A 20,897-nucleotide genomic window follows, 5' to 3' on the forward strand; every position below is an offset into this window, starting at 1 on the left:
GAGCGCTTCCCGCATCCCCGTCTCAACCCCTCGCCCGCTTTTACACTGCAACAACCTGCAGCAGCGGCACACGAGCGCTGCATACTGCATCCAAGCAACTCAACTCAAGTCAGCCATCGCCCTCAGCAATGGCCGAAGATCAGAATAACACCACGGACGACGCGTACCGTGTCCAAGAGCTGCCGTTCCTGTCAAAGGTCAGGCACGGCGCCACGGCTTTTGCGATCCAAAATCTCTTGGTTAAGCCCGCGCTTTTCGTCCGCGATGTCAAAGCACACATCGTCCCGCCCGAGAACCGGCCAGAGATCGTGAAGACTTACGAGTGCCGACCGTATCTCCCTGTCAGGTAAGTCCTATCGGACCGTTTGCGCACCCTGGCGCTGGGATTGACGCTTTCTTTCAGGATCTTCTTTCCCAAATGCCATGACAAAACGTCCAAAGACCAGCTGCCAGTCCTTTTCACCATCCATGGCGGCGGGTTTGTGGTCGGAACTCCCAATGACACTGACGACTGGAATCAGACGTACGCGTCTGTTCATCACTCCATTGTCATTGGACTCAACTACGGCAAAGCTCCGGCCAACCCGTTCCCCAAGCCGATCCACGACTGCGAAGCACTCTTCCTCGCCGCTTTGAACGACGAGTCTCTCCCCTTGGATCGGACTAGAGTTGCTCTCCTTGGGTGGTCCGCGGGAGGCAACTTGACACTTGCAATCGCACAGCTTGAGAGTGTCAGGAAGCACTTGACTTGCATCGTCCCGTTGTATCCTGCCATCGACCTCTCCATTACAGGAGAGATGAAGGCTCAGTCGCGGCGGTATAAGCCCGAACTAGGTGGCTTCCGCGCAAAGGAGGTCGACTACCTGCTCGGTATGGCCCCGACGTTTGACTGGGCTTACAAGACCCTCGGAGAGAACTCCCGCAATCCTCTCATGAGCCCGTGTTACGCCACAAAAGATGCGCTGCCGAAGCGTGTCTTCATCATCGCCTGCGAGCTTGACATGCTCGCTCACGAGGGCCAGAGGCTCATTCATCGGCTGGCGGATCGTCCACCGCCGCCCGCTGTGGTCGGGAAACAGGAGACTGTGGGGAAGGGGGAGCTCATTTTTGATGACGAAAGGTTCCATTTCGAGGTGTCGAACGCCGATGGGAGTCTCTACAGGTGGCTTCTGGTACCCGACACCGTCCACGGATTTGACCAGCACCTGTCTGGGATGGTTCGCGATCCCGTGCTCATCGAAGACGCCGAGATCAAGACGCAGAAGACCATTAAAATCATCGGGGAATGGGTTCTGCAAGCACCTCCCGTCGTCGCAACCTGAGGTGGCGCTTCGATTGTTGAGTTGTTGGTGTGCGACGGCACTGCAGCCACTTGCTTCAAGGAAAATATTTCTGGGAGACGGATTCGTCTTCACATCTATACCATTTCTGTCTGTTCGTTTTCCAATAGTCAGGAAGCCATAAACGATGTTCCATCTATAGTCTCATTGTGTACAAAGAACCTAGTGTTGATAAGAATTGCAAGAACAGCAAGGGAGCTAGGGCGCCTTGCCAAAGTGACCAAGCATTTTGTCGTAGACTGTCTCTAACTTCACGCTTGTGTCATAGTCTAGTGGAATGACAGCTGCTTCCATATGGTTGGCTTTATTCCAAATTGCACTAGATATCGTTCGGGAAACACACGCAGTAGGAGCAACAAGCCAATGAAGCATATTTTCAATAAAACATTTACAAAATCTAAAGAGTAAAGCACATTGAGTACGCTTGCAGCCAAAGAACTCGGGAACCACCATCATTTGCCCTCTTCAAAAAGTGGCACAAAGTCAACCGTATCTCTGCTCTGACGCCACACGTCTTAGCTCTGAACCACTGTTCCCCGCGGCGGGATCTTCAAGTTGATCAAGTAATCATCCACCAGGCGCGATGCGTCGCCCTCCAAGAGATAGCTCGTGTGACCCGACCCGTCTCTGAGAACCAGCGTTGCGTCCTGAAACTCCTCCGCCATACCAGCCGCATATACAAAGCTAGTCGCGGGGTCAAACCTCGAGTGGACCAGCAGCACCGGATTCTGCGTGTTCTTGATACTCAGAGCCGCCCGCGGGTTGGTGACGTTGACCGGGTAGCCGGTGCAGTCGATGACTCTGCGCCAAAACTCCGCCATGCCCGGCGTGCCCGTGAAGGTCCGGGTCATCTCGGCTATCCGCTGCACCTCGAAATGGTCTTTTGCGGCGAGGAAGTGCCCGTCTTGACACTGCACGGTCGTGATCGACAACGACCGGGAGTCTGAAAAGACGTCTCCGGATAGCAGACGAGAGGTGAAGGAAGACCCGTTGCCGGCAGCCGCACTTTTAAGGGATTCCGCAAAACTCCCGCGATCTTTCGAGAATTGCAAGGTAGATCTGGCGGCGCCGATGATGTTGTTTGGGGTGGCTACCGGGAGGCACCGGGTCTTGATTGTCCCGTCACACTCGGCGGCCTTGAGATTTCCCGCGGCAGCAACTTCGAGGGCCTTGTCCCAGGTCTGCCTGATATTCCGGCCATCCTCCCCACAGTTCTTTTCGTTGGCTTCGCAGAACCGGAAGAATTCCTGTATAGTCGCGTCCAAGGAAGTTGCCTGCGTCATGATGTTTGACGCATACGACCCGGTGTGCTGCAGCATCCCGTCAAGTGCCATGGCACGTATCGTGCCCGGGAATAACGCAGCGAATTGGGCACCCAGTTGAGTTCCATATGACACCCCGAAGTAGTTCATTGGCTCGTTTCCAATAGCTGGAGAGACGTCAGCTCATCTGGAAAGGAGAAGACCGCAACCTGTTGAAGCAACTTACCAACGCGCACAGCTTCCATGTCTTTGGCCACAGAGATGGTGTCCATGTGATCGAAAAGGGGGCCCGTCAACGCTCGACAAGACTCGCCGACAGCTTTGTTGTAGTCAACTAGTTTCTGAAAGCCTTCGGGCGTGGTCGCATCGAACTCACTCGGCTGGTTGGCCAGGTTCGTGTCGCATCTCTGCGGTGTGCTCAAGCCAACGCCCCGAGGGTCCATGCCGATCATATCGAAGTTTTGGCGGACTGCATCGCTGATGTAAAGTCGCTTAGAGGCTACCCCGACAAGCATGCTCGACGCTGCCCCCCCTGGTCCGCCGGGATTCACAAAAAGGTTGCCGATGCGCTTGCCTTGAGCTGGCAGCTTCACAATTCCTAGTTGGACTTGAGGGCCACCGAGGTCATTGTGATTCAGTGGAACTGAGAAGTTCGTGCATTGAAGAGCCAAGGAGTTGTTGCTGCCTCTGAACGGTCGAATATCGCCGGGGCAAGCAGTCCATACTATGGGTCCCTGAATATCTTGATGAACTGGTCCAACGGGCTGAGGAATCTTGACGGCCGCCACGGGAATGACGAAGGCCGCAAGGCTCAGGACCAAGCGGAGGACTGGTGACTCTTTCATTTCGATTCAATTTCCGCGAACGACAATACTCAAAGCAGGAGGGATCACCGTCACGTCGTCGCCAGAGATGGACAAAAAGACCAAGACCGAGGAAGGGTTGGATTGCAAGCAGGCTGCGGTTATTCTCTTAAAGAACCGGGAGCTAGGCTCATCTGATCCAGTTGATAAAGCTCATTTCCAGGCCAACATTTGAGTCAAGGTCGTCAATGAAAGGCAGTTCTCGTGCAAAGACAAAACAAACGCATTTTTGGCTTTCTAACTTTGGTACAGGAGTGTCTCGTGCTTGTGTCGCATCCCTGACTAGTCTGCGAGACTCTGCGGTCAAGTTGAAACATGGAGAAGTTGAGGGGAACGAATAGAGTTTTCAGGCATTGTTCTACCTGTCAAGAAGCATGATTTCACCCAACCAATCGATTGGGGGGAACCAGTTGCCTGAAAAATGACGGAGAAGGGTTGAACAGCGGAGAAAGAGGCGGGATGATAATTACCAAATCTTGTCCAACCCGAGCTTCGTAAAAATCGGGTTTCTCAAGCTTTAGCCATGGACACGCGTTCACCAAGTGGGAGGTTTCCTCGGTATTGGCTGGTATAAGCAGACAGTTTTAGTTTCTTTCAACGTTTATCTGATCTCGTGGAATCATGTCAAGCTTTGTGACAATGTTTCCTAAACTTTTCTTTTTTAGAAAGCTCGACAAGGATAAGGCACCGCCGGCAGATTCTAAACGCAGCGATCCTACTTTTCCCGACCAATCGGGAAAACAAACGCGCCAACACGAAGGAGACTCCATGGTAAACAGCCGAAGCACAAGCCATGGTTGGATGCAATTTTCTTACCCTACCAGATAGGCCGAACCTGTAGAGGTGCAGCCACACTTATTGCGGGATACCTGACCCAGGGGTAAAACTTACCACATACCATCATACTCTTGCGTTGTGACTTGATTCGTTGCAACGTCATACATATCAAGCACGGCAGCGAGTAGTTACTGCCTGTCCAAAGCCTCGGAGTTGTGGAACCGACAAAAAATGTGTGTTGGTTTGGCGTTTGACGAGTTTTCCCTACTACATCATAGACAATCTGGGTTTCAATGGCCTGGAAGCATTCCCATTCAGACTTCATAGCGCAGGTGTCCACGAGCCGGTTGCATCGTTGCAGGTGGTCCTGTGCCAACGGCTCCTCACACAGCTAAACAACACCGTCTCGACATCGACGCAATACTTGGCATCTTGGAAAGCGGTCAAGTGACAAGGAATTGATGGGGTCTACGTCAGGCCTTCGTCCATGGCACTATCCTGCTGCCAGATCCCCACGCCAAGCGACTAGTTTCTCGCGTCAGAGGTTGCATTCTTATCATCATCTCTACAGATCGCGGCAGTCTAACTCAGATAGTTCGACGGATCGGCACGCCTTGGGCAAGCGGGGCCGGGCAGGGCCGCGGGTCCATCCATCCATCCTTCGGCAACTTGACGTTTCGACCTTCTGATTTGGATCCCCCCCGTTCGGAAGTTTTCCGGCTCGGTGATCGATGTCCAACATTGGTGTAGCCTTACGGGGCTTATCGACAGATGTGCGGTCATCCCGAAGAGGTTCTATCGCCGCGCTTGCTTGGCCACGACTCTGTAATCGGGCTTAGGACGGGCAAAGAGTTGAAAGAAACCGAAACCGAGGACAACCATGAACCACGCCTCCCGGCCACCACCAAGAACCAGATTTCCGAACACTATCAACGATCTTGCTACCTTCCCCTTTCTGCTCTCCTTGTCTGCCGAACTGTTACACTTGCCATACTTGTCCTCTACAGATTTATGTGAAATGTTGTGATCTCAGATGAGTTAGGACAACGATCAAATGCGGGTTGAAAGACCATCGGAGGGATTCCTTTTTCTGGGCCTTGGCGGCTGGACCGCGGCTGTGGTTTAGAGACTTAGCTAGAGGTCTTCCAGTATCATGGGAACGGCTGCGGGGTGAAGATGGTTTATCGAGAGATGCTCAAGAGTATTTAGGCTTAGGTCTCCGGCTTCTCCTGGCCAGCTGAACTTGACTGTCAGTTCTTGACTTCTTACGTCTCCGAAGTCGTTTGAAGTCATCCCGGATTGTAAGAATGTTTTGCACCACACTTGTCGCTGTGGCCATCGCTGCCAGCCAAGTCGCCCTAGCCGCTCCGGCGTCTACGCCTAGCCTCCTGATCTTTTCCAAGACAGAAGGATACCGTCATGCGAGGCAAGTCTGATACTTCAAGTCGCCAGCATCCTTGCTGAAGTTATTCTATTGACACTCCCCGCTTCCTCAAGCATCCCCCACGGCATCCGCCTCCTCAGTTCCATCGCCGGTGAAAAGGGGTGGCCGGTCGCGGCCACGGAAGATTCCACAATCTTCACCAACGGGAGCCTGAGTGACTACACGACCCTGGTCTTCCTCTCGACGACCGGCAACTTTCTCTCCGCCGACGAAGCGGACGCCTTGGATGCGTTCCTGCTTGAAGGAGGTTCTTGGCTTGGTATTCATGCGGGTAAGTCAGTTCTGCTGTGGCGCTGGACCTGTTGTTTACTTGCGGCCTGACACCATTTTCCCCACAACCAGCTGGCGACTTCGGGGACAACATGCCCTCCTGGTACAACACACTCGTTGGCGGCCAGGTAGGTAACGAAGCATAGACACCGATGTTTCCCTGGTTTTGATGATATAACTCTAGTTCCGCTCCCATCCATGCGTGAACGACACCCTTTGCAGCGATGCTCAGATTGCGAGATACCCCCCCGGTGAGATAAAACTTCCGAAGACACCTCTCAACACACTGAACAATGTCTCTGAGACTGGTCGTCGTAGGAGGAAACATTCGACCCGACATCATCACGATCCAGAACCGTGACCACCCATCCACGGCCGACCTCCCCGAGAGCCACAACCGCATCGACGAGTGGTATGCGTACAAGACCAACCCCGTACACGACCCGTACTACACGGTCCTGGCCTCGCTCGAGGAGACCTACATCGATGAGCTCACCCCTCCGGAGCCCGAGCACATGGCCCCGCTGCATCCGATCTCGTGGTACTCCATCTACAAGGACGTGGCCAGGGCGTTCTACACGGGCATGGGGCACACAAATGATTCTTACTACGAAGAATACTTCATAAAGCATGTCACCGGAGGGTTGGAGTGGGTGACAGGTGCTTAACGTGACCATAAATGTCACAAGCAGCTGAAAAAGAGACAAGCCCGCCGTGGTTTGCTTCTGAGTGATGATGGGAAGTTAGTAGGCATACTAGAGAGTGGAAAATGTACGAGGAGATTAGTAATGCAAGGTAGGTGTTTTCATCCTAGACAACGTTCTAATGAGGGCAAAGTTCACGATGTGGTCGAGTCTGAGATCACTCGTATGACTTGCTCTGCCTGGCAACATGGCTCACTATATCCTTGCCTTTATTATAGTAAACAAGCATGATGTAAATAGAAGTACCCTTGCCTCCTCGTGGTATCAACAGCACCTAAGCATATCTGCATGGAAATCACTATACAGCCGCGCCAAGGTTCTATCCTCACTTCTTCACTTCCGCGGTTCCCTGATCTGTCGTCCCGCCCGCGGTATCAGGAGAGCTCAGCAATTCTGGGCCAGGGTCCTGTCTGTTCAGGCTACTAGTAGCCTCACCCACCTCCTTCTCGATTTTCTTGACATCGACATCACCAGCGTCCAATTTCTCCTCGCCAAAAGGACCGCTTGTCTTGACACCCTCGAGGGAATCCGTATCGTTTCCGTCCTTGATGTCTGCGTCCTTGACGCTGCTCGCCCGGCTCACATCCGCGCTCTCGGGGTTCTCGGTCCTCAGTCCTAGATGTTTCTCAGCGATCGGGTCCTCCTTGTTGTTGCCCTTCCAGTCGGCGGGCCTCATCTGCGGTACAGGCGAGTTGGTCGAGGGTTCCGTAATTATCTCACCATCCGTCGGCGCGACCTCGTCGCCGCCGTCCTCGGCTCGTTGTGAGTCGGCGACACGCCACACCACAGCGATCTTGTCGAAAGCGCGAGACCCTTTCCTACTGGAGCCCTTGATGCCGTCCATAGCCTCCCAGTCGATCTCGAACACACCGCTGGCGTCGGCTTTGCCATCTTGCTCCGGACCGTTGCCCTCGAAGAAGACGTTAAACCAGACGTGGGCGACGGCGGTCACCATTGTGAGGCCCATTGATGAGGACGTGCGGTTGCGGCGCTCCACGGAAATGTTAACGTCGCTATTGGGAATACGAATCGTCTCCTTCGGCTTGAGAATGACAGCCATGCCGCCTGGTTCGCTATCCTCACCCTCGCTGGATTTCCCGGCAGACTGCGTGCTGGAGTGAATTGTCGTTGGAACTTCAGTCTCGCTTCTTGTCTGGTTCGCACCATGGTCCAACCCAGGGTCTCGGATGAGGGAAGTTGTCTTTGCGTTACGAAGTTTCATTGTCTCGCTTGACGATGTGGAACCATCGTTCTTAGCAGTCTCGTCCTCGTCGGCCTTCACCTCAGAGCTGGGCTTTCGGACATTGTTCGTATTGGTAGGCTCAGAAAGCGGGGCCGCCTTGGGAGCTTTCTCGGTAGGCTTGACACCAACGGTCGCCATGTCAGTCATCATGCGGCCAACGCCTCCTCCGCTCGGCGCATCGCCTTGGACAACGATCCTCTCGCTCTTCTTGAAAGTGTGGAAGACCTCGATCTTCTTTCCTTCTTCTGTAAAGCCCTCGACGTCGAACTTGACGCCGCTGCGGAGTCCCCACACGTGTATCTCAACAATCTCGATGGCCCGATCGATGTACTTCTTCCCGCCCTTCGTCCACCGGTCGACATAGGTAATGGTCCGCAGCTGGCTGGGGATGGAGACGCCGGCACCGAACTTGGGTCGCATCCTCCGTTCGGTGAATCTCGTGAGAGCCTCTTCGGGCTTCCACCCACACTCGGAGATGAGGTAGCTGCATGACACGGTGCCGCTTCTGCCCTTGCCGGCCTTGCAGTGGACAACCACGACTCTCTCCGTGTTGGCTTCGGCCGTCTTGTCCACAGCGCCTATCGCGACGTCTCCCTTTTCGAGGTTGCCCCCGTGTAGCCAGTTCCGCATACTAGCCATGATCATGGGTATCAGACGGAACGGCGGTGGGTGGTGGTCGGGCCATGGGTAATGCCGGACGCGACCGTAGACCTCGTCATCCGGGTATCCTGTTCCTTCGGCGCGGAACTCCCAAATCGCCCAGTTATCCTTGTGCTTCGAGTCGAGGAAGGTCACTAACCGGTCGAGGGGGTTTCGGTAGGCTCGTTGGGGGTAGGTGCCAGACGGACCGGAGCTGCGTAGAGATCAGTTCAAGAATACGAGACTCGAGTTTCTAGGAAAGCAACGTACGTTGCGATAATGTTGGACGTAACATAGCAAAGGTCCAGATCCGACTCGGCGTGTCGTGCTCGCGGCCCGGCGACAATCTGTCGCAATATGGAGGCCATAGTGCAAATATTCTGGATCTGCGACGTGACAGCGGAGCAAGGTTCAGTACAGGGACACGCGCCAAGAAAAAGAGGGATCGTTGTTGCAGTGCGCTGATATAAATGGGTGGATGCCGGAGAACTCTAGTCGTGGCGCCCTCTCTCATGACGGTTCATCGTGTCGTAGCTGCTGCGCCTTGATCGCGTGCAGCAGCGAGCCTTGATGTTTGCCGACAGACAGGGGAGGGGCGACGTCATTCCTAGTGGGGTGGGCGAACGGTGAACCTGACCGGGGGGAGGGGGCAGCCGAGCCACGCCACTTGCGGGTGTGGCTAGTACCACTGTCCCTTTCTAGCCTCCTTGGCAGCATGTGCTCAGCCCTCGTGTGCCGCTCGCTCTGGTGCTACCGAACTTAAGGTAGGTAGGTACCTTAGGTATGTAGTAGTCAACGTGTGCCAATATCACTATGCGATTGTGTAGTCATGCGAATTTGGATTTACTGCTCAAACAAAACTAACAGGGGCCGGAGCCATAGTAAAACGGGAAACCTGAAATCATCGTGTGATGCAGAGAGCAACCTGGGGGTGCCCAGATCCCAAACTCGCCTACACTCCAATAACCTGAATGAATTGCGCAAAGGCCGTGTGAACTTTGGCCGGCCATGAACCACTTCTCCCTCTCATTGCTTTTTCGTTACGACCGTGTATTCTCGTCATAAACCATTCCGTGTAGACATCTCCCGCCCAAAGATACCCTTGTCGTGGCTGGAGATGCCAGCCTGACCCGTCGCATCGGCGGAGTCAAGTTACGTGCGTCATCGCATAGTCGAGACTTTTGCTGCGCACCCAGAGATCTGACAGACCCGCGGGGCGCCGTCTGCAGTGCGATGGAGCTTTACGAGGTCTTCTTGGGGACAGAGGCACCACCAATGTACCGGTTGGGGTCGGTGTAGGCGTAGAACTGGCGCGCGCCTCCCTTGACCGTCTCCCAGGCCTGGCGAGCAGCGGGAGGGGTTCCCTGGTTGCCGACGGCCGAGTCAACGCGGGACTCGAAGACAGCAAGCGAGTTTTGAACGTGGGTGCTCTGGGAGAAGCGCGCACGAAGGAATGCTGTGTAGATGGCAATCAAGATCCAGGAGCGGCGCTGGAAGGTGATGGCGGAGACCAGGAGGCGAACCCAAAGAGAGATCTCGAGCGAGGACACCACAGACATGGAGGCGTCGTAGTACTCCTTGACGAAAGCGCCAATTCTGTCGGCGATCGGGTTGTGCGCGTACTGGGGCTTGCCGCTGGGAGAGGCACCAGTAGCAGGCTCGATGGGCTTGGGAGGGGTGATGGTGGGGATCACATTGGCGCGTGTGTAGGTCGCGACGTGGAAGACCGAGTAAATGGCGTAAGGGAGCATCGCCAGGGGGTACTGCGGAGACAGAAGCCAGACGAGGGACATGACTGAATGAACGGGGTTAGTTACGAATTGCGACATTCCTGATAAGACGTGAGAGTAACCCACCCAGGTACTGAACGTTCTCATCAGCAGCCAGAGCCAGAGGGCTGGTGGGCGCCTTTGCCCCGGCCTTGCTGCGGGCCCTGAGCGTCTTGTAGACGACGATACCGTACGTCAGGGCGGCAGAGAGGAAAGTGAGGCGATAGCTAAAGCGGGCGACTCGGCTGTAGTAGTTGAAGGTGAAATAGGAAAGGCCATATCTGACGACGGAAAAGATCAGGGACAAATGTCTACAGCACACAACGTTAGCCACCATCCAATCGAAAGAAAGTTATCACGGCCGAAAATGGGAGGCCTTCGGGCTTCTCCACCCCCGTGCACCTCGATTCGTCGGGCTGTAGAGGGACGGAATGGCAAGTGGTCGAGCAAGGCTCGGGAGAGGCAGATTGTGTGTACATACCCGGCAAACCAAGCAACTATTTAAGAGATGAGGCAGTCAGCGGATGTCGCATGGAGAGAACACACACAGGCGAAAGTCAAGACTCGACGTACATTGCAGGGTCTGGGCGAGAAGCAGGAGCCTCTGGGTCAGAGGGACATTGGCGGGCGGAGGGGGAGCCATAATGAAAACGTGCTGAGGCTCTCGAAGGCGCGATAGATGCCAAATACTGGATGCAAGAGTCGAACGGCGAAGCAAAAGTCGAGGGGATTTTGTGTCGTGTGAGGAATTCTTGGAGATGCCGGGTTGACTTTGGGGAAAGCTGGCCAGAATGCGCAAGAAGTTGAAGTGATGCGGTGGAGAGTGGCTGGACCAGTGCCCAGTGCCCAGTGTGCAGAGGACGGAGGGGGTGGTGCTGGTGCTGGTCAGTGGTGGAGAGGGAGACTGGAGAATGGAGCCCTGGACCGGGAAAGGGGTGGTCTGTGCATCTGTGCGTCACTGCTTCCTTCTGCGCGCTTCCCTTGGGTTGGGAATCGGTGGTTGGTGGTCGGTTCCTTCCTGGGTTCCCCCCCTTCCCGAGTCCCCCTCCCATCGGCCATCATTTTTATTTGCCCATTGCAATTAGTTAGTGTATTTTATTTTTGTCGTCGGCCTGGTTCCCTGTTCCCAGGGGCGCCAGCAGTGACATGAATCGCTGTCCAGGGTCCATGGTCAGCAGCGGCAGATCTGCAACTCTGCCATGGACGAGGGGAGTCCGAGTAGGATTTTCTCCAGAAGAATTTGGTGATTGACAGAGACAGGGGGAGAGCTCATCCAAACGTCACACGCTCATGATCAACGCGACTCACATGTCATTTTCCGGAGAAAAGCCCAGGGTCATAGGGGAGCTCAAAGTTTAGTATAATCAAATCACCATGATACGATCATTACCCTATCGTCAAGTGAACCGACTCCTTTTCCGATCTTTCAGGGACAAACATCTGTGCCCGACCCGACCTTCAGGTCAGTGGTGAAGATGAGACGACGGGACGAAATCCGTGCTCAGGTACAGATACAGCTATCAGCCAGCACCAGGCCATTTCACTCACTACACTAGGCACCCAGTAGGAAAAAGCATGTGCATGTCACAGCCTCCTTGGAATGTCTCTCCAGAGCTCAGGCTCACGATGCAAAAGGCTCCAAGTGGCCCTGTCTGTGAGTTTGTGTATATTTGGGCCAGGGAGCACTACACCAGCAGTGGCAGCAGGCTGGCTCCCCATGAACCGTTGTCTGATTTGATGCAGTGTAGCGGCTCTACAATCTGCGCCATCTTCCTTGGTCAAGCGACGGATATCAGTAGGAACTCTCGGTATCTCACTTTTTCATCACCAGTGACGCTAGCTCCGGACTTGCCTACTGGTGTCAAGCCACAATCTTTGGCCTATTTCTTTTTCGTCACTCGTCAATGTCATCATCACCTCGCCTGGTCTGTGCTTCAGCTGGTTTCCGGTCGCTGGACCCACTCCGTTCAATGCCTCAAGCTTCGGCCAATAGATATTCTCCGCTGTCACTGAATCGGTCGCACTGTCATTTGAACGCCAGACCCCGGCATCCATACAGTTTGCAAGGAGCTCATAGCACTGTCCGTACCCCTGTTGATTGAGGAAGCTGTGGCGTCACAAGCTCCCGAGCTTTTCGAAATGTTGAGGAGTGTTGCAGCTCTGTCTCCGTGGCTTCACCACCTCAGTCAGTTGTCTTGACGGTCCGTGTTGTTTCGCGCACCACCCACCACGACAATCAGCCACGATGCCTCCAAAAGCAGCCCCTCCTGAAAGGGAGTTTGTTCATCCCGAAGCTGGCCATGCACGAAAGAAGTGAGCTCTACGATCGATCCCTCGACCTGCTTGCCTTCTCTGAACCCCTCCACTAACAGCGTCTCTCAAAAGGCCCCCCAGCGCCTTCGCGATACAGCCCATCACGGCTTTCTACTGCTTCCTGACGGCCAACATCGTCTCCGCCCTCTTCGCTCCGATTCAAGACTGCGATGAAACATTCAACTACTACGAGCCGACTCATTATTTGTCCCATGGCTATGGACTTCAGACTTGGGAATACTCCCCCACCTACGCGATCCGCAGCTGGCTCTACATTGGACTGCATGCCTTCGTTGGAAATATCCGCCGCTTGATGCCACAGTCCACCAAGGCAAGTGACCCGGCCACCCGAGTCCTCGTTGCTTGAACCGCCAAAGCTGACAATTGACTGACTAGGTCGGCGAGTTCTACTTCATCCGCTATGTCCTTGCCTTCGGTTGCGCTTTGTGCCAGACCCTTCTTTTCCGCGTTGTCAGCCTCACTCTCAATGCGCGCATCGGCCTCTTTTTCATCATGGCCACCGTCTTCAGCCCCGGCAATTTCCATGCAAGCACCGCCTTCCTGCCCTCCAGCTTCGCCATGTACATGGCCATGCTCGGCGCCGCGTCCTTCATGAACTGGCGCGGTGGCCTCAAGACCGCCCAGGGCATCTTCTGGTTTGCCGTGGGAGGTGTTGTGGGATGGCCCTTCGCAGTCGCCCTCTCTGCCCCCTTCCTCGTCGAGGAGGCTCTGTTTGCTGTTCTGAGCGACAAAGACCGCTTTATCGAGGCCATCCTCCGTGTCGCCAGGGGTGTCACTGCTGGGCTTATTGTTCTCGTGAGTGATTTGGCAATCTTTTCCCTCCCGAACCTTCTCTGACTCGGTCCAGTTCTTCGACGGCTGCATCAACACCTTTTTCTACAAAAAGATCGAGGTCGCCGCCTGGAATATCGTCAAGTACAACATCTTCTCCGAGACTGGCGGCCCTGAACTCTACGGCACCGAGCCTTGGTCCTTCTACTTCCGCAACCTGGCCCTGAACTTCAACATCTGGTTCGTGCTGGCTCTGTTGTGTCTGCCCCTGTTCCTCCTGCAAAAGATCGTCTCTCCTTCCGGTCATGGTTTTCAGACCGGCCTTCGTGCACTGGTCTTCATCTCGCCCTTCTATCTCTGGCTCGGCATCTTCACTCTGCAGCCGCACAAAGAAGAGCGCTTCATGTACCCGGCCTACCCTTTTCTGGCACTGAATGCGGCCATGTCTCTGCACATTCTTCTCACCGCGTTCGGCAACTCTGATCCAAAGACTCTCGTTGGCAAGATCCCCGCCAAGCTCAAGCTGTCTTTGGTCACCCTTGTACTTCTTTTGTCGTTCGACATCAGCTTGGCTCGCGTTTACGGCATTTGGTCTGCCTATTCCGCCCCACTGACACTGTACAAACCACTGGGAGCTGGTGTCAGTGGACAGCAGGGTCTCGGTGTACGTGGCGACACTGTGTGTTTCGGCAAAGAATGGTACCGCTTCCCGTCATCCTACTTCCTGCCCCGAGATATGCACGCCAAGTTTGTCCGCTCCGAGTTCCGCGGGCTGCTTCCGGGAGAATTCTCCGAGGCCAGGACAGGTTTTGGTTTCTGGAGCGGTACATGGCTTCCTACCAACGGACTCAACGACAGAAACGAGGAAGATATGGGCAAGTATGTCGACCAGCGAGCCTGCGGGTTCCTGGTAGACACACAGTACCCAGAGCGGAATGATATCCTTCCCCCGAATGAGCCGGACTACGTCGCAGACACGGAGCACTGGGAAGTCGTCAAATGTGTCCCCTTCATGGATGCGGAAAAGACGCACTTCTTAGCCAGGGCTTTATGGGTGCCCGATTTGCCCTTCATCCCGGAGAAGTTCCAGAGGAAATGGGGACGTCACTGCCTCCTGAAGCGCAGGAAGTAAGCCAACCAAGTGACTGTTGTAATGCTCTCCCGCAGCTGCAACAATTGATTGTCTACGATGCATTCATTGCACGACAGTCAATACACTGGCAAAAGTTTTACTACCAATGCAACAAGTGCTCGTCAATCTCGGACATCTATGTTGCTGACTTGAAAGTCATGATTCACAAGCATCCCTCAATCCGATTAGGGAAACGGAGCTTCTTTCAAAAGCAGCCGAGTTCGAGGTAAACAGCGAGTCCATCTACCAAATGTCAAGGACATGCCAAAGGACGCGATGTATTCTGGGCGATAATCGAAGCAACTTGCGATACAGTCCTCAGTCAGGCTTTCTTCCCTCTGTTCATATAGGTTTTCATGCACACCATACCCAAGATGGACCAGGACAATGGTCTCAGTAGGACACAGCATATAGAATAACAGTGTTCAGAACAAAATTCCGTAATTCAGACCCAGTCTTCTTGTGAGCTACTGCTACTACTTGTGACTATCAGATTCTGCAGCATCGTGGTGTGATCCATGCCAAGATAATGTGTCGTTGCTGACTGGACCGCGGGCAATGGCGGGGGCGTATCGGAGGCGTGCCCGGTAAGTGGGTCCGATACGGAGTCCTGTCCGGTCCTTTACTTGACCTCCCGAATGGGGAAACGGCAAGAGAGGAGTTGAGCCACGTGCGTTTCCCCTCACGAGCATTCTGGGCATCTTATCTGCGCCCGCCTCATAGTTACCTCGTATCAACTCGCAGCAGCCAGTTGGCAGCGATGCCGCAAAGCCGTCCCATGATAGAGAAGCATAGAGTTCTGAGAAGCGTCCGCGAATCATCTCCGTCGCCATGGGTCTCCCCAGACAGAAGCGTGAGCAGCTGTGCACCTGAGTCTCCATGGATCTACTTCCGCCCATCGGCTGTGTGCTATCTACACAAAGGTGGCGGGAGATTGAGACGGGTGCGACCCCGGCTCCGAAGCGGCCAGTGATTCCCGTCGGGACATTTAGAGCAAGCTCCAACCACGTCCCCTTTGTTGCCATACTCATGAGAATATCTCAAGCTAGAAACATAGCACTGCTTTTACCATTTACCAAAGTGCACGCTTCCATCATACCAGCTCAGCATGAAGACACCCATAGGACTTTTTGCCGTCAGGCGTCCGTCGGGAACCTCAACAACGGTTGTCAGATCAGACAAGCGCACCTACGGGAAACCGACCAGGCCCAGACTCGGGGCGGCCAACTCACCACAAGTGACGATACCCGGGGCGAGCGACACCGTTCCCTTGGTTCATAATCCGACCGCATCACGAGCGCCCGTGGAAGGTTCTCCTCTGTCGGGTTTGTCGACGGGCACACTGCTCAGGTCGTTGCTCATCACCACGATCTCGTCCCACCGCCTCCTCCTCATCCCGGCGCTCAAGACCCTGTCATTCCTCGCCAAGCCGGGACGGCCGGCGATCCTCAGCGTCGACCGCAACCCGGTGCTGCACGCCATCTTGCGCAAAACGTTTTACGACCAGTTCTGCACGGGGGAGACGGCAGCCGAGACGCGGGCGTGCGTGCAGCGGCTCAAGGGCCTGGGGTTCCGCGGTATCATCCTGACATACGCAAAGGAGACTGTGTTTGACCACCTGACGCAGTCGGCCGTCGAGCACGGGAAGGTCTCTGGCGCGTCGGTTGGCGGGTTCGATGCCGACATTGAGGATTGGAAAAGAGGCACACTGGAAACCGCGGCGCAGATTGAGGAAGGGGACTTCCTCGCCATCAAGTCTGTCCATCGTCCGTTCGGATCCGGCACCCCTCTCGAGGCTGACAAGTGATCACAGGTTGACCGGGGCAGGCCGCGCTGTCACTTCCGCCTTTGCGGCTGATGAGCTCCCGCCGAAGCAAATGCAAGACGCCCTGAACGAGATAGCCACGACTTGCAAGCATCGCGGTATCAAGATCATCGTCGACGCAGAGTCGACCCATTTTCAGAAGACCATCGACAGAGTCACGCTGGAGCTCATGCGTCGGTTCAACAGGGAAGGGACCGCTGCTGTTTACAACACCTACCAGGCCTACCTCAAACACACGCCTGACAACATCGCCAGTCACCTCTCCGAGGCGGCCAAGGATGAATTTACTCTGGGTCTCAAACTTGTGAGGGGAGCTTACATCCTTTCCGACAACAGATCGTTGATCCACGACACGAAGGAGGACACCGATGCGGCGTACAACTCCATCTCCCAAGGCGCTGTCAAGAGACATATTGGGGAGTTCGGCAGCCAGGACCCCGGGTCCAAAGCCTTCCCTTCGGTAGACCTGCTTCTCGCGAGCCACAACAAGGAGAGCCTCTTCGCCGCGCTGGAGCTCCACCAGGAACGCCTGAGGAGCAACCTGCCCACGGTGCCCATCTCCTTCGGCCAGCTCCACGGCATGTCGGATGAGGTCAGCTTCTCGCTGCTTCGGGCCGGGAGCCCGAGAGACGGCCTGGAGGGGCCGAGCGTATACAAATGCTCGACGTGGGGGACGATGGGCGAGTGTCTGGCGTATCTGCTGAGGAGGGCGGTGGAGAATCGGGACGCGGTGCTGAGGACGACAGACGAGCACCGCGCTGTCAAGAGCGAGTGTTGGAGGCGGATAAGCTCAGTCTTTTCCGTCTAGTTTGCGGCTGGTCAACGGGGACGGGAAATTCGAAACTCATAACATTTCGTCCGAAAGCATAAGCATACTGTCAACATCCATAGCGAAGTGTGCTTTACTTTTCTAACAGTCACCTGATGCACATGATTACGGGCTGTAGGTACGCATGTCGTGGCATGCGTTCAAACCTCGTTTCCGAAGCACTCTTCACCATAAGCCAGTGCCACAGTCCTTGTCTGCTTGAAAATTTTTAGCATCATGTACTGGTACTGACTCCAGTATGGAGTCAGTTCAATGGTTTACGCATGTGAGACTATCACTTGGTGTTGATACCGTGATGGTGAAGTTGTACAAAGTAGCTCTCGCGGGACGACAACCGAGCGCTCGATTTGAGTGCGGTGTTGAATTAGTTCGCTATTTTGACCGAAATCAAGTTCGAATACGAAAAGCTGCATCGCTAACTCAGTAATGCAGTTTCTCATTCATCCGACGTCATTAACAAATCAGTAACCCACAGACGGCAGTTCGAAAATTAGAACTTGTCGGTTGGAGGTACTCCGATCAACATTTGTATATTGATCACTGCAATGCGAGACATTATGTGCGGGCTGGCGATCAAGTGTCATTCTGGTGTCATACCAATCAGCAATGTTGACCTGTTGCAGACGTCTTGATGCACACGTCTCTGAGTCTTTCTTAAGCAGTTCCGCAGGTATTCGCACATAGCTGGGAGACACTACCTGGCACGAAAGCACATGGGACAATGACACTGTCTCCCAGGCTGGTTTATCTTGGTTTTACAGCCCTTCACAGATGAAATCATGGAAGTGATCAACCGGCGCAAGATTGTGGAGACCGTGTTGACAGGCCTGCTGCAAGAGGACATGAGGTCTACGGCATGACGTTCCAATAAACACTATGAGAATAGGCCCACACGCCAAGTGTCCTAATTTCATTTGTGCGCAGGTTGAGAATAATAGCTTTCCAGTCTTCAGCACGTATGTTGTCAAATTAAAACCACTCGTGCCGAGTTCGGCACCGCTGGCGAAATGTCTAAATATCTGGACCTGCCAGCATCCCGCAGTCGCAGGCCTAGTTCCTCGCCGCCATCCGCGAGCCCGCCGCTTCTTTCGCATACGCTGTAGAAACATAGGTAACGAGAAGCCGAATCGGTCCCGTCTGTGCTTCTGCGAGTGAACATGACAACCGAGCGCTTTCCTGCTGAAGAACATTGGCCAGTGGCTCGCCGTTGCTGGCTCTTTTTCTGTGTCTTGTTGTAGCCAAATCCCTCTGTCTGTCTCGTCCAGACATTCAAATCTTGCCCCTACCCATTTCATACTCCTCAATGATCGGGCCACTGATAGGCTTCGTCGGCATGTGGAAGTCGTCGAGGCGGGCATAGGACTCAAAGCCCTTCAATCCGAGTTTGGCAGCAAGCGGGCCGAGTTCGATCAGTCCAGCAATAACGATTCCAATGCTGACCTCGACGGCAGACCACATGAAAACAGGCGCTGCGTCCACTTTTTGATCTCGTTAGCTTTTGTCGCCGATTTCAGGGGCGAGGATCACCTACGAAGCTGGTCATTCGAGTTCTTGAGTTTGACGAGTGCCACAAGACGAATGATGTTCGCGATCGTTGCGCTAGACACTTAGTTAGCAAGAGTCGAGTCGCGCGGAAGGCAGCAACGGAAGCATACAAAATCCCCAGCCCGAATATACCGTAAATGTACAGCTTAAGCGTTGGGTTCAGTCCTCGGCCTCTCATCATGATCCACGGCGAGACCATCAACAGTATGTCCAGAGCCGCCGTTACGATGGACAACGCATACCCCATATATAGCTGGCCTGTGAGTGGAAGACACGTCCCCTTAGCTTTTGCGTCCAGCATTCTCCAGGCGTAATCGATGGGTTTGCATTGGACGAGCAAATAGATGATGAAAGCAGCGCTGATGGCGAAGTCCATGGCAATGGAGACCCAAAAAAGGGACGTCAGGAGCCTGGAGCGCGATAGGTGGATGAAGGTGAGAGCGATACTCCCTTTCATGGCGGATGTGAGTACTACGTAGATGATTTCCAGGAAAAAGAGGACCTTGAGGACGAGGGAAATCCCATCAATGGTGGTGTCCAGAATTTTCCCGCCAATGCCGCCCTGGACCCCCAGGACAAGGAGGCCGAAGAGAGCTCCGAATGCGCCCTGTGAACATTAGATCAGACAGAACGAAAAGAAAGGGATATGTTTACGCACCAGTGCAAGAAAAAGTAGAGCGTCGTTGAACCGAAGGGGTTTCATGATGAACATCCGAGTATAGAGGCGGAGGCCAACGAATAGGGTATTGGCAACCAGACAGATTGCCCCCACGGCGATCATCGCCGTGCCCATGCTGGAGATCGCCATTGCGACTGTGGGGAAACCGGAGCTTCCAAGACGGAAGGCGTGCGTTTGTGGAAAAGAGTTGGACGACGATGACCGGCGCGCACGAGTGTCTAGTGTCCGGACCAGACCGTAGGAAGTGCCGATATAAACGCTACAATGTAGATGGCGGATGAGAATGCTGATGACCACCGGCGATGAGAGCAAGATGGGAAACTTCTTGAACGAAGGACAGGTTTTAAAAAGCATTCGTTGAAATGGACCGAACCCGAAAGGAAACTCCGCGGGTGCCATACGTCAAGGATCTGGCACACAAACAGTTGCTGCACGCCGCCAGGAGGGTACAGTATTCGTATTGCAGCGTGAGATTGTTTGGCGTGGTGCTCGCATGGTTTCGTAGGGCGTTTCAGAACTTCAGATCGGGTAACCATGAAGCTGCACGTCGATGTCTGACCGAGGCTGGTGATGAGTCGGGCACACCATCCCCAGCAGCCACTCCCTTGCTAGACCAAACACAAATAAGAATCGGTTTGGTTGGAGGGGGGAGGGCGAGTACGACCGATCGTTGTGATGATCTGACAGAACGCGGGCCGTTGCGGTGCTGCTGCATGGCTCAAAAGCAGGGTTGCCAACCATGTGGCCAGCGCATAGCTGTGTCGACTGACTCGCTTCATTTCTGACATCGCGGTTATGGGCGGCTGCCAAAGATCTATCTTGTGGCACAATTGTGGTAGCATCCTGGACACCCGCTGCTTAACACGTAGTGCGTGAAGCTAGTTGGTAACTTCTTTTCGAACGAGGCAAAGAGCATTATTGACCCTAGTGATCTTTCCTGGAATCTAGAAAAAAATATTGATACCTCGGATCTACGTGTAGTCTAATCGCCAGGGATTCCTGGGAGGTGATCGTTATCATGTGTTCATTGACATGAAGTCAATGATAACAGCGCAGGTCGAAGTGTTTCTCGGTGGTTCGGTTTTGGGTTGCAGGAAATACAAGAGCAGCATCTTTGGCTTCTAGCAGTTCTTCAGCAAACTCCAGTTCTAGGAAGATCGATTCTAGGTTTCTTCAATGGCGGCGGAGGAAGTTTCTCGAGATTGTGGGGCAGATATCGGTCTGCTGCCCCGGCTTGGCGCTCCGTAGCGTTCGGAGACCTTCCCGGAACTGCATCTGACCCGTTGGTACTTGACAGCCCTGTCAAGTAAGACAACGTCTCGTGATTACTAAAAAAATTTGTGCCATGCCGTCATCACCGGTCGGCATCGAATGCGGTCCGCCATGTCGACATGACTGTCTCATACTATCAGGCTTATGTCGAGTTCTGGACTAAGCAACTTATCCTACATGTTTCTTTATGGAATTGATA

General features: G+C 54.2%; 8 protein-coding genes across 8 annotated transcripts; 4 read left to right on the forward strand and 4 right to left on the reverse strand.

Annotated features, from left to right (window-relative positions):
• Positions 1 to 128: 128 nt before the first annotated feature.
• Positions 129 to 1,322, forward strand: CH63R_13673 (Alpha beta hydrolase fold protein; the record flags this gene model as incomplete). The annotated part of the gene is made up of 2 exons (XM_018308647.1): positions 129 to 346; positions 404 to 1,322. The coding sequence occupies 2 exons, from the start codon at positions 129 to 131 to the stop codon at positions 1,320 to 1,322; spliced, it is 1,137 nt and encodes a 378-aa protein (XP_018150965.1).
• A 533-nt stretch (positions 1,323 to 1,855) lies between these two features.
• On the reverse strand, positions 1,856 to 3,447 carry CH63R_13674 (Tap domain protein; the record flags this gene model as incomplete). The annotated part of the gene is made up of 2 exons (XM_018308648.1): positions 1,856 to 2,769; positions 2,829 to 3,447. 2 exons carry the CDS (start codon positions 3,445 to 3,447, stop codon positions 1,856 to 1,858), a joined length of 1,533 nt encoding a protein of 510 aa, XP_018150966.1.
• Positions 3,448 to 6,048: 2,601 nt separating this feature from the next.
• CH63R_13675 (Glycosyl hydrolase) lies at positions 6,049 to 6,624 on the forward strand (the record flags this gene model as incomplete). The annotated part of the gene is made up of 3 exons (XM_018308649.1): positions 6,049 to 6,084; positions 6,141 to 6,207; positions 6,275 to 6,624. The coding sequence occupies 3 exons, from the start codon at positions 6,049 to 6,051 to the stop codon at positions 6,622 to 6,624; spliced, it is 453 nt and encodes a 150-aa protein (XP_018150967.1).
• Positions 6,625 to 6,985: 361 nt separating this feature from the next.
• Positions 6,986 to 8,910, reverse strand: CH63R_13676 (Dual specificity phosphatase; the record flags this gene model as incomplete). The annotated part of the gene is made up of 2 exons (XM_018308650.1): positions 6,986 to 8,756; positions 8,813 to 8,910. The coding sequence occupies 2 exons, from the start codon at positions 8,908 to 8,910 to the stop codon at positions 6,986 to 6,988; spliced, it is 1,869 nt and encodes a 622-aa protein (XP_018150968.1).
• An 873-nt stretch (positions 8,911 to 9,783) lies between these two features.
• CH63R_13677 (Endoplasmic reticulum protein) lies at positions 9,784 to 10,954 on the reverse strand (the record flags this gene model as incomplete). The annotated part of the gene is made up of 4 exons (XM_018308651.1): positions 9,784 to 10,337; positions 10,399 to 10,592; positions 10,793 to 10,808; positions 10,885 to 10,954. The coding sequence occupies 4 exons, from the start codon at positions 10,952 to 10,954 to the stop codon at positions 9,784 to 9,786; spliced, it is 834 nt and encodes a 277-aa protein (XP_018150969.1).
• A 1,602-nt stretch (positions 10,955 to 12,556) lies between these two features.
• Positions 12,557 to 14,548, forward strand: CH63R_13678 (Alg9-like mannosyltransferase; the record flags this gene model as incomplete). Its single annotated transcript, XM_018308652.1, has 4 exons — positions 12,557 to 12,624; positions 12,697 to 12,976; positions 13,021 to 13,440; positions 13,493 to 14,548. 4 exons carry the CDS (start codon positions 12,557 to 12,559, stop codon positions 14,546 to 14,548), a joined length of 1,824 nt encoding a protein of 607 aa, XP_018150970.1.
• Positions 14,549 to 15,656: 1,108 nt separating this feature from the next.
• On the forward strand, positions 15,657 to 17,181 carry CH63R_13679 (Proline dehydrogenase; the record flags this gene model as incomplete). Its single annotated transcript, XM_018308653.1, has 2 exons — positions 15,657 to 16,303; positions 16,362 to 17,181. The coding sequence occupies 2 exons, from the start codon at positions 15,657 to 15,659 to the stop codon at positions 17,179 to 17,181; spliced, it is 1,467 nt and encodes a 488-aa protein (XP_018150971.1).
• A 1,290-nt stretch (positions 17,182 to 18,471) lies between these two features.
• Positions 18,472 to 19,825, reverse strand: CH63R_13680 (p-type ATPase; the record flags this gene model as incomplete). The annotated part of the gene is made up of 4 exons (XM_018308654.1): positions 18,472 to 18,680; positions 18,734 to 18,801; positions 18,858 to 19,354; positions 19,406 to 19,825. The coding sequence occupies 4 exons, from the start codon at positions 19,823 to 19,825 to the stop codon at positions 18,472 to 18,474; spliced, it is 1,194 nt and encodes a 397-aa protein (XP_018150972.1).
• Between the last annotated feature and the right edge of the window lie 1,072 nt (positions 19,826 to 20,897).

The sequence above is a fragment of the Colletotrichum higginsianum genome, chromosome 10 (assembly GCF_001672515.1).
Source record: "Colletotrichum higginsianum IMI 349063 chromosome 10, whole genome shotgun sequence".
NCBI lineage: Eukaryota > Fungi > Ascomycota > Sordariomycetes > Glomerellales > Glomerellaceae > Colletotrichum > Colletotrichum higginsianum.